The following is a 12,615-nucleotide window of genomic DNA, read 5'->3' on the forward strand; positions in this document are numbered from 1 at the left end:
TGTACTGGTACTTCAGGGGCTCTGCAAATGCGACATGGCCCCCAGAAACCAATTCGGCATAATCTTAGCTGCAAAATCCAAATGGTGCTCCGTCCCTTCTGAGACCTGCCGTGGGTCCAAACAGCAGTTTATTACCACATATGGGGTATTACCGTAATCAGGAGAAATTGCTTTACAAATGTTGAGGTGCTTTTTCTCCTTTATTCCTTATAAAAATTAGAAAATTCAGTTTTTTTTCCAAAAAAAAGTCTCTTCATCTTCACAGACTAATTCCAATAAATTCAGCAAAAAACCTGTGGGGTCAAAATGCTAACTATATAACTAGAAAAATTCCTTGAGGGGTATAGTTTCCAAAATGGGGTCACTTTTGGTGGGATTCCACTGTTTAGGTCCCTCCAGGGCGTTGCAAACGTGACACGGCACCGAAAACCATTCCAGTAAAATCAGAGCTCCAAAATCCAAATGGCGCTCCTTCCCTTCTGAGCCCTGCTGTGGGTCCAAACAGCAGTTTATTACCACATATGGGGTATTTCCGTAATCGGGAGAAATTTCTTTACAAATGTTGGGGTGCTTTCTCTCCTTTATTTCTTGCAAATATTAGAAGTTTTTAAGTTTTTCCAGAAAAAAAGTAGATTTTCATTTTCACAGACTAAGGCCTCATGCACACGACCGTGCTCGTAATTACGACTCGTAATTACGAGCACGGTTGGCCGCGGGCAGCCGGCCGCTTTTGCGAGCCGTGCTGTCATTATAAAGTATAGCAGCACGGCCCGTAAAATAGAAAAATAGAACATGTTCTATTTTTTTAACGGCACGGGCACCTTCCCGTGAGAAAACGGGAAGGTACCCGTGGGTAACAGAAGTATATGAGCCCATTATTGCGGGTCGTAATTATGACCCGCAATAACGGGTGTTTTTACGGTCGTGTGCATGAGGCCTAACTCCAATAAATATAGCAAAATACCTGTGGGGTCAAAATGCTAACTATATACCCCTAGATAAATTCCCTGAGGGATGTAGTTTAAAAAATGGGGGTCACTTTTGGGGGTTTCCACTGTTTTGGCACCACAAGACCTCTTTAAACCTGACATGGTGCCTAAAATATATTCTGAAAAAAGGAGGCCCCAAAATCCAAGAGGTGCTCCTTTGCGTCTGAGGCCGGTGTTTCAGTCCATTACCACACTAGGGCCACATGTGGGATATTTCTAAAAACTTCAGAATCTGGGCAATAAATATTGAGTTGCATTTCTCAGGTGAAACCTTCTGTGGTACAGAATTTTTTTTATTACATATGAATTTTGTAAATAAAAATGAAATTTGAACATTTCAGCTCTACTTTCCTTCAATTCCTGTAAAACGCCTAAAGGGTTGAAACACTTTTTTTGAATGCGGTTTTGGATACTTTGAGGGGTGCAGTTTTCAAAATGGGGTGTTTTATGGGGGTTTCTAATATATAGGACACTCAAAACCACTTCAGAACTGAACTCGTCCCTGAAAAGAGCTTTTTGAAATTTTCTTAAAAATATGAGAAATTGCTGATAAAGTTCTAAGCCTTGTAACGTCCTAGAAAAATAAAAGGATGTTCAAAAAACAATGCAAACATAAAGTAGACATATGGGAAATGTTAATTAGTAACTATTTTGTGTGGTATTACTATTTGTTTTACAAGCAGATACATTTAAAATTGGAAAAATCATAATTTCTTCAAATTTTCTCTCAATTTTCGAGTTTCTCACAAATAAGCAATGAATTTATCGACCAAATTTTTTCACTAACAAAGTACAATATGTCACGAGAAAACAATCTCCGAATCAATTGGATAGGTAAAAGCATTCCAGAGTTATTACCACATAAAGTGACACATGTCCGATTTGAAAAAATGGGTCTGGTCCTCAAGGCCAAAATGAGCTGGGTACTCAAGGGGTTAAAGAATTGATTTATTCACATTGTACCTTGTGCAGACTTGTCTCAATGGAGTAAAAGCAACCCACTCTACACATCTTGTAAGTGTGATCACTACTTTTTCAGTCATCCTGCATATACATTAGTCTCTGTCTGCCACCAGTGTCATAGTTTACGGTGTGTGGTTTCTGGCACTCCATGTAAATGATAGAAAAAAAAGCTGTTTGGTAAATTGATTAGCCATAAACAGAAATATAAATGTTCACCAGGTCCGTTATATGAAATTGCTGCGGTTGTTGTAATACATATAAACTAATTGCATTAAGAAGTTTTCCAGTATTATGCAATTCACTTGAAGGGTACCGGAACTGCAATCCCAGATACAGCCATACTAACTGTATGGCGAGGTCCTGTAAACTAGGAAAAGGCTGCGGCGACTAGCGCTGTATCCCCGTTTATTAGCTGATCAGTGGGGGCAGTTATTTATGATGCCGTCCCTGTATTTGAAGCTTAGTACAACGTATTATAAACTGTGCCCCACAATATAGAATCCTGAGTGCTTGGTATATTCAAAACAAAGTTAAAGATTAAAAGTAGGGACTTACATTTGATGTCCGTCATTTTTCGTCCTGTACCCGTAGATGTTGGGTGGCATCTAATGAGTGTGTGTTCATCGAGTTTGGGAGGATGCCGACCTATGCCTGGTGCGATGCTGGGGAGGATGCTGGCCTATGCCGCATAGGCCAGCGTCCTCCCCAGCGTGATGATGCTAGCAACACCACTCGTTTCGGGAGAGCAGGCAGCCGGGGGGCCCCTGGAACGAGGGGGAATGCGGGCCTGGAGCTCCAATGATAGTCCTGGCCTGGTGTCTGACTATCTAACTAGGCCGATGAGTTATTTTTGTACATGGGCAATGCCACAGCCGTGCATTACTGTAACTGGGTAACTGTATTTATATATAGTACATGACTCCCTTTGGTTATTACAACAACATCAATGTTCTATTAGAACCTAAACAGGTTTTAAAGGAAACCTGTCAGCAGTTTTGTGGCCTCAAAACTGTTGACAGAGCAATATATGGGAGGGCATATTAAACATAACTTTTTTTTTTTTTTTTTTTTCTTGTTCATGCAAGTTCAATGAATGAGAAATCGACAATTGATTTCCCCCAAGGGCAGCGGTCACAAGTGCCACTGTCTACTCTGAGTGATTGCTCTAGAAGCCAATCAGGAGGCCCCTTGAGCCATCACGCAGAGGGGCGGGCATGCAGTGGCACTTGCAATCGGCATGCCGGTAAAATTACACATCGTTTTCTTGGAAGGGTATTTATAAAATGCCCTTCCCTTCCCCTGTATCATATATAGTATATATGAGGCCTCAAAACTGCTGACCGGTTCCCTTTAAAGCAGCTGGACCATCTGCTGGGGATCTGTACATGGGCATGTGCACTATTATAAAACTTTAGAAAATAAATCTATTTAGGGAAGAATCTAGATTAGAATAATTAAACAGTCCTATGGCCACTCAGGGATAAAAGTTATTCGCGTTGTACATAACATCCCCATCTAGGACCGTCCCTGAGTCCTCCTCCTTATTCAGACTGTGGGCAAAAACCAGTTGGGGTGCCAACTCTGACAATGACGAGTAAATTTACGTTTTACTTATGTATTATTGTAATGTTCCAGCAAATAATAAATCTTCTATTTCCCAAAAATATAGTTGCTGGTCCCTAAGACTTTTCTAAATTCTGGCTGTGTTTGAAGCAAGGATATTATGAGCAGTTCTAGGTTATCACATTTCTGCTTGTGCAAATTGATCACTTTTTTCTTTTGACTTTTTAGGCCATGCTAACCCCTGAAGATGCCGTGTTATCGGACGAGCTGAACCATGCCTCTATCATCGATGGAATCCGCCTTTGCAAGGCCAACAAGTATCGTTATAAACACATGGACTTAGAGGACCTAGAGACAAAACTGAAAGAAGCGCAGGTAGAGTAAGGCAACCCTGGTGTGATTTCTAGCCACCTGAATAATCTATAGATATGGCTTTAAATGCGTTTTGTACCTTTTGGTAATGTTAAAAATGTATTTTCTCTACCAATATGGTGCCAGACCTGAGATCTAAGGTGCCACCCCTGTATGGGCAGAGTTTTCATTTGCAGCAGTATAAAGGCTTCAGTGCCAGGGGCATACACACCTTCGAGGCAGACAAGGGAGTTGATATGTGACCCCTTGGAGGCAGGGGACTTCTATGTAGGAAGTGTAAATCTATGCAGGGCTTCATCCTATGCTGTTATGATCAAAATACACTCAAGCAGCATTTTCTGTGAAAAGTAAAGTGATGACTATTACAATAAGCTGCACAAGCTCCTCAAGCTTCACAATAATCGGTTGGATTTTTTTTTTTTTTTTATTGTTACTGATCAAGGCCAAAACACTTGCAGGTGTACCCCCCCCCCCCCCCTTACAGCATTTACAGTAGACCCCGTCTCATTCCAGTTGTAAGACCCTGCTCAGAATTTCTTTGGTGAGACCCAAAAGCACTCCACCTCGTAGACCCCCATGTCCCTCCAGCAATTACAGCAGTGTCCCTCTTGCTTCACCCCATATTAACAGCAGCCATTTCCAAATCACTTCCAAGCCTACCTCTAGTAACTTGCCTCGGCTGCAGTTGAGATTTTGGAGCAGGTTTCAGGACCCAGGGGTGTGTTAGGGTCTTCATTTGGGCACCACTGGCACATATTATGCTGCTATACAGTGTCCACACAATTGTCAGGTATAATGTTTAATTGATGCTTTGGGAAGCCCTCTGGAAACTTGTGGATCTTCAGTAAGTTTAGGTTTACTCCTACACTGGAACCTACATGTCATCAATAGCTATGGAGGCACTTGTATGCACTGAAGCGGTTAATTATTGCTAGGGACTGCAGCTTTTCAGGATCAGTAAGTGTACCTTTCTCCGCACCTTGCTGACAACATTACAACTCTTTCCCGTCTGCAGCAATATGTTCTATACTGCACTAACCTGTCATTCCTTTACAGAAACACCGGTTGCGTCTCATAGTTACAGATGGTGTGTTCTCTATGGATGGGGATATTGCCCCTCTTCGTGAGATTTGTGTCCTTGCAAAACGCTACAATGCCCTTGTGTTTATCGATGAATGTCATGCTACTGGATTTATGGGACCAAATGGACGGTAATGCACTGATCATAATAAGCAAATTTTCTAGGTTCTATAGAACATGTCAACCGGTCTATTTACAGGCACGCTAATGCCAGGTCTAGACATGGCAGAATCCGCACCGCAAATTAGCATTAATTTGCAGTGCAACGCAAGTAGATGAGGTTTTCAAAATCTAATCCGCTTGTAGCAGAAGAAATCTGCACAAAAGTTGCAGAATGCTAGTTTTTTTATTTTTAAAAAAAAATCTGCATACTTCTTGTGTGGAAAAGCTGCAGATATCACCCTTTGCAAATTATCGGGTGAAATCCTAGGTGAGGTAATGCTAAGCTGTAGACCTAAACTCAGTAAGGGCTCCTGTACATGAGCATAATTCATATCCATATTCCATTCCTTGTTGTTATCTCCATGAATTATGATTGTGTAGATGAGCACTAAATTGAGATGACTTCTCTTCTGTTCGGTATTCTTGTTCCACTAGGTTGGTAAATACGAATTAATTTATATTAATGCTAAGATATCAGATTGACCGTTTAAATTCCTTTTATTGTAACTATATAAATAGGCAGTGCTGCTTTTATCTGGTGTTTGGAGTCACCTGGACCAGAATATGTGTAGCGTGCGAGCGGGTTTCCCGATGGGAAAGGCCAGTGGCGTAACTACCGCTGTAGCAGCCGTAGCGGCTGCTACGGGGCCCGAGGCATGAGGGGGCCCGTGTCTCCCGCCGGCACGGGCCCCCACCATGGCCGGAGGCTCCGCTAGCTGCCGCTATGGCTACTACAGCGCGACGCCACTGAACGCTACGGCAGAACAGGGAGCTATCTCCTCGCTCTGCTATTAAAGGGCTTGTTCCTACAAAAGACATGTATCCCCTATCCACATGTTTGGAGGCGTTCTGCTTCCAATTTTTTGGCAGTTTACGGCCCGAGGAATGTCCGAAAATAGTCCGAACATACCCTTACTACTCCCCTCTTTTTGTCCTGTAGAGGACAAACTTACTGGGGAATCAGGCCTTGACTTTAATGAAAAAGACAGGGCCGGTAACATTTTGGAAAAATCCTTTATGATTTTTGTATACTGGTAACCAATTGTGACCTAGCAGCTAGCTTATCATGCAACTTGGCAATGATCACATCCATAGATGCCGCCCTATAAAGACTCAGTCAGCTGTGCATCAATATCATCACCATGATTTCTCAAATCTATTACCTCCGACTCCAGCATGCAAATTTGCTTATCTCTATCAACTTTACATTGGGCATAAGAACAAACCGACCAGTGGCGTAACTACCGCGGCATGAGGGGGACCGTGTCGCCCGCCGGCACAGGCCCCCACCATGGCCGGAGGCTCAACTAGCTGCCGCTATGGCTACTACAGCGCGACGCCACTGAACGCTACGACAGAACAGGGAGGTATCTCCCCGCTCTGCCATTAAAGGGGTTGTTCCTACAAAAGACATGTATCCCCTATCCACAGGATAGGGGATACATGTGTGATCGCTGGCAGCGATAGGGAGAATGGGGGACCGAAAGTCCCCTGAAGTTCTCCATGAGAAACCTTGGACTTCCGGGGTCTGTGTCGGCAGCTCCGTAGAAATGAATGGAGCACCGGTCGCGCTTGTGCGCATGCGTGACCAGCGCTCCTTTTTATTTTTATTGAGCTGCGCAGACTCCGGAAGTCAGAGGTTAGTCATGGAGAACTTCGGGAGACTTTCGGTCCCCCGTTCTCCCTATCGCTGCCAGCGATCACAAATGTATCCCCTATCCTGTGAATAGGGGATACATGTCTTTTGTAGGACACACTATAGGTCAGATTTTTTTTGGGAGGTTGGGGCTGTATGGCGTTACCTACAGGGGGGGCTGTATGGCGTTACCTACAGGGGGGGCTGTATGGCGTTACAGGGGGGGGCTGTATGGCGTTACCTACAGGGGGGGCTGTATGGCGTTACCTACAGGGGGGGCTGTATGGCGTTACCTACAGGGGGGGGCTGTATGGCGTTACCTACAGGGGGGGGCTGTATGGCGTTACCTACGGGGGGGCTGTATGGCGTTACCTACGGGGGGGGGCTGTATGGCGTTACCTACGGGGGGGGGCTGTATGGCGTTACCTACGGGGGGGGGCTGTATGGCGTTACCTACGGGGGGGGGGGCTGTATGGCGTTACCTACGGGGGGGGGGCTGTATGGCGTTACCTACGGGGGGGGCTGTATGGCGTTACCTACGGGGGGGCTGTATGGCGTTACCTACGGGGGGGCTGTATGGCGTTATCTACAGGGGCTGTATGTAGTGTTCTCTACAAAGGGGTCTGTATGGCGTTCTCTACAAAGGGGTCTGTATGGCGTTCTCTACAGGGGGGGGCTGTATGGCGTTCTCTACAGGGGGGCTGTATGGCGTTTCCTACAGGGGGGGGCTGTATGGCGTTACCTACAGGGGCTTGGCGTTACCTACGGGGGGGGCTGTATGGCGCTATCTACAGGGGGGGGGGGTCTGTGTGGCGTTATCTACAGGGGGGCTGTATGGCGTTATCTACAGGGGGGGCTGTATGGCGTGTTCTCTACAGAGGGGGCTGTATGGCTCTATCTACAGGGGGGGGCTGTATAGAGTTTCCTACAGGGGGGGCTGTATAGAGTTTCCTACAGGGGGGGCTATATGGCGTTTCCTACAGGGGGGCTGTATGGCGCTATCTACAGGGGGGGCTGTATAGCATTTCCTACAGGGGGGGGGCTGTATGGCGTTACCCACAGGGGGCTGTATGGCGCTATCTACGGGGGGGCTGTATGGCATTATTTACGGGGGGGCTGTATGTTATTATTTACGGGGGGGCTGTATGGCATTATTTACGGGGGGGGCTGTATGGCGTTATTTACGGGGGGGGCTGTATGGCGTTATCTACGGGGGGGGCTGTATGGCGTTATCTACGGGGGGGCTGTATGGCGTTATCTACAGGGGGCTGTATGTAGTGTTCTCTACAGGGGGGCTGTATGGCGCGATCTACAGGGGGATGTATGGCGCTATTTACAAAGGGGGCTGTATGGCGTTATCTACAGGGGGTGTCTGTATGGCGTTATCTACAGGGGGGATCTATGGCGTTATCTACATGGGGCTGTAAAAAAGGCACTATCTACAAGGGGGGGTTGTGTGACACCCAGGGAGAGGGGCGGCCCCAGTCAAAAGTTTGCTATGGGGCCCAGTCTTTCCTAGTTACGCCCCAGTCTTTCCTAGTTACGCCCCTGGGAAAGGCGTAGGCCCACAAATTGACAGCCGGCTCGGCTCAGTGTGGATCACGATGGCCAACAGGCCTTCCATTTCTCTCAGGGCCTGCTCACAGCTAGTGATGAGGGGGTTTGCACTGGGTAAATGAGGATGGTAGTGTCTAAATATCCCCCGGGACACTCCATGTCTCCTCCTGTCCTGATGGTGTTTTGGGGTGTCCTTGATGTCGAAGGTGCAAAATAAGACGGGAGACTGGAGTGGCAGTTTAACAGGCTTGCTTGCGGCACAATTTACGGAAGTTTTCCACATAACATGTTGGTTACATTCTTCCATATGAAATGGAGGCACATTTCTTACAATAGACTCAATCCTTATACGATGAAGCGCCAGATTCAGGAGCGGGGGACCCTCTTTCTTTCTGCTTTCCTTGTAGCTTCCTACCCTTGTCAATCAGTGGGACGATGAGATCTGTCCATGAATGCAGCTTTCTGCTTCTGTGTATTGGCTCTCAGCCTGTCCGTAAGGGTAGTACACATGTATAAGTGAAGGATGAGACTCGCCAACTTGATAAGGTGAGATTGCTCACTGTCCACAGAATGGATTCCTGTTACTCTCAATAGATGTCAGAGGATTTCCGTGTATTAAGGCTGTTTTCTTATTTCCTGCGAGCTTTACTATGGCCGGATAATGAAGGCAGCCTGTCTCTGGATCCAAGATGGATGGACCTAGGTACCACTCTCCTCCTCTACCAACCGACTCCAACTGCTAACTCTGTCACACTGACTCCAACTAACTGCCGCTGGACCCCCCTCTGTCCTAAGCTCCTCCCACCTTCTGGAAACGTCTTAGTCTAAGCCACTCCTGCATCGGCTGTAACAGTGCATTGTAACTTCACGTTTGTTATTTTAAAGTGACAGTACCTAATAGTTCAAAAATGTCTTAAAATACATTTACAACACATTATCTTACAAGTAATGTCTTGGGGGACATTACATATGGTCAACTGTTTCTTTTGTATGTGGGTATAGTTGGCCAGACATGGCTCGTTCCAGGAATCAGAACAGCAGTGAAAAAATAATTACAGATATTTTAATGGGAATATTGCTTATTTAGAGATGTCATGAAATAAATCTTTATTTTCCTTCCAAGACACGCATTAAAACATTTTCCCCAGCATTAGCGAGCAGGGCTATAAAACTGGGTGCTATACTAATTTCCGGAACACACAGCTTGTATAGCAGCACTCTGTGTACAGCGCTGTCTTCTTTCCAGGAAGCAGTCTTCTTAGGAGAGAATACCTCTGTAGTAGGTCATAAGATGGAACATAACACAATTCTCTTTCCATACAGAAGCCGTGAAAAAACTTCTGTATGTCTCCTTATGATAACAAAGGCACATGGAGGTACAGTATGGGCCCATAGATTTTTATAAATATCTAATTACAAATTCGTACAGCATGGATCCGTAGTATGGCTATGTGCGTTAAGAAGTGGAAATGCACATAAAATGTAAATTCCAGCCTAGCTGTACGGTTATGTTCACATGATTAGCAAAAAACTTTTCAAAATACGGAGCTGTTTTCAAGGGAAAACTGCTCCTGATTTTCAGACTTTTTTGAGCCACTCGTGAGTTTTTTACGGCCGTTTTTGGAGCGGTTTTCAATAGTCTATGAAAAACTGCTCTAAAATCGTCCCAAGAAGTGACCTGCACTTATTTTTTGCGGCCGCGTAAAAAAAACGGCCCTTCGGATCAGAACGCAGTTTTTTCCCATTTAAATCAATGGGCAGATGTTTGGAGGCGTTCTGCTTCCGTTTTTTTTTTTGGGTTTACGGCCCGAAAATAGGTTGTGTGAACATGATGTACACGACCATAAAATCGCCCGTAATTACGGGCCCATTCGTTTCTATGGTCGGTATATTTCCGGGAAGGTGTCCATGCCGTAGAAACTTTCCGACAAAAAATTGGACATGTTCTATTTTTTTATTTTCCGGACCGTGCTCCCATACATTATAATTGGAGCACAGCCAGTAATTAATGTCATAATTACGGGCATGGTGCCTAAGGCCCATGCACACGACCATATTTTCATCTATCCGGTAAATACGGATCCGTAGTCATTCGTAATTCATCCGTATGTAAGGAATTATGGTCCGTATTTGATCCGTATATACGAATCTGTAAAAAGAGAGGGAGTCTGAAAAATATGTCACCAACATAGGCTATATGTCACCAACATGGGAGTCCGTTCAGTAATTACAGACCAGAAAAGGACCGGTTCTATAATTTTTTTCAGCACTAACACTGATCAGCAAAAATACTGAAAGGTATCTGTGGCCAATAGAAATTAATGGGTCCATAATTACGGATGAAATATATGGTCTTGTGCATGGGGCCTAAGACCTCATGCACACGGCCGTGCCCGTAATCACGGCCCACGATTACAGGCATGGCCAGCCGCGGGCCGCGCTCCCATACAAAGTATGGGAACACGGCACGTAAAACGCAAAGGATAGAACATTTTCTATCTTTTGTAGTACCGTTCTACGGCACGGACTCCTATCCGTAGCGATACGTAAAGGTGTCCCCGGCCAATAGAACCGGGTGGGTCCTTAATTGCAGGCCGTATTACGATCTGCAATTACGGAGATTTTTTTACGGTCGTGTGCATGGAGCCTAACCCTTTATTAATTCCTGAAGCTATTCATATCATATTCAAATACCATATACAGGCAACTTAGGGAGAGCACAAGTAGTGTCATTGTCCACCTAACCATCAAGGTGGAGCAGAAATTACTCATGTCCGCAGAGTAAGTTATCCAGGTGGACCAAATCTTCTTAAACAGTTTAACCCTATCCTGAAGAATACGTGAGTTTTTCGTTAACCATGATCCATGACCATTTTGGTTTCACACGATCTAGGCTAATCTAAGGAGTCCTCCATGCCCACGCTATTGTGATTCTGGCTGCCAGAAACCTAAATGAAATTCATTTGAGTATGCTTAGGGACATCGGGAACCAGTTTATTCAGTAATGCTTCCCAGGGAGATTCACTTAGGCTCCATGCACACGACCGTATTTTTCATCCGTAAATAGGGTCCGTAATTACGGACCCATTCAGCTCCATTGGCCACAGACACCTTTCAGTATTTCAACTGATGGGTGTCAGTGCTGAAAAAATTATAGAAACTGTCCTAATCTCCCATAGAAGCTTCAGTAAATATGGACGGTTACGTATGTGCATCTGTATACTGTCCGTATTTACGGAAGCGTTGCTAGGCAACATGTTGATCTCATTTGCAGCCTCCTTTTTTTTTTTTACGGATCCGCATATACGAACCGTATTTACGGATTCCTACAAATCCGTATTTACGGACAGTATTTACTGATAGATGAAAATATGGTCGTGTGCACGGAGCCTTAGGCTTCATGCACACAACCGTGCCCGTAATTACGAGCAGTAATTACGGGCATGGCCAGCAGCGGACAGCCAGCCGTTTTTACGGGCCATGCTCCGATTATGAAGTATGGGAGCACGGTCCGTAAAATAAAAAATAGGACGTCCTATTTTTTTTTCTGCTGCACGGACACCCTATCGTAAACATAAGAGAAGGTGTCCGTCGGCCATAGAAACTAATGGGCCCGTAATTACAGTTCGTAATTACGTACAATTTTACGGTAGCGTGCATGGGGCTATAGGAAGACGTGAGTTACTGATTGCATGAAATAATAGAAGCGTATCCAAAAAAGGTATACACTGAGACAAGTCCACCACACGTGCAAAAGATAGCCCTCCACTCCACAACCCCTAAAGCAACCAGAGGAGGACCCAGGGTAGATCGGAGCCAGCCTCTGAGCGGTTAATTACAATCTCATGGGGAGTTTATAACAAGATTCTGTCAGGGCCGTATTGATGGAGAGCTTAGCAATAGATTCGGCCATATCCCTTAGGCCTGATTCACACGAGCGCTGCGCATCACGGGCGTGAAAAACTACAGTTTTTCACGTCCGAGGTGCATCCGTGCTCAGGGCTGCGGGATGCGATGTCACGCATCCCCCATAGTTGAGGGTCAATGGAGGGATGCATGATCCATGAAATGATAGGACATGTCCTATTTTCGCACGGACCCTTCACACGGTCTGTTGAAACAACGGCTGTTTGAACGGCCACATTGAATTACATAGTTCCATGTGATGGCCGTTGTTTCAACGGCCGTCCCACGGACGTTTAACACACTCGTGTGAATCGGGCCTTAATGGCATTTTATGTAGGGAAAACACTTGTGTGCTTTTAGTTAGACCGCATTACTGGAAGATACTTT

At 45.3% G+C, this 12,615-nt stretch overlaps 1 protein-coding gene across 2 annotated transcripts in view; it reads left to right on the top strand.

The window, feature by feature from the left end:
• GCAT (glycine C-acetyltransferase) overlaps positions 1–12,615 on the top strand; it is a 93,716-nt gene that overhangs the window by 65,711 nt on the left and 15,390 nt on the right. For both annotated transcript variants that reach the window (XM_075833635.1, XM_075833634.1), the window contains 2 exons: positions 3,744–3,890; positions 4,944–5,098. In XM_075833635.1, the coding sequence (XP_075689750.1) occupies positions 3,744–3,890; positions 4,944–5,098 (302 nt within the window). The remainder of the gene's footprint in view (positions 1–3,743; positions 3,891–4,943; positions 5,099–12,615) is intronic.

This window comes from Rhinoderma darwinii, chromosome 7, assembly GCF_050947455.1.
Source record: "Rhinoderma darwinii isolate aRhiDar2 chromosome 7, aRhiDar2.hap1, whole genome shotgun sequence".
NCBI classification, from domain to species: domain Eukaryota; kingdom Metazoa; phylum Chordata; class Amphibia; order Anura; family Rhinodermatidae; genus Rhinoderma; species Rhinoderma darwinii.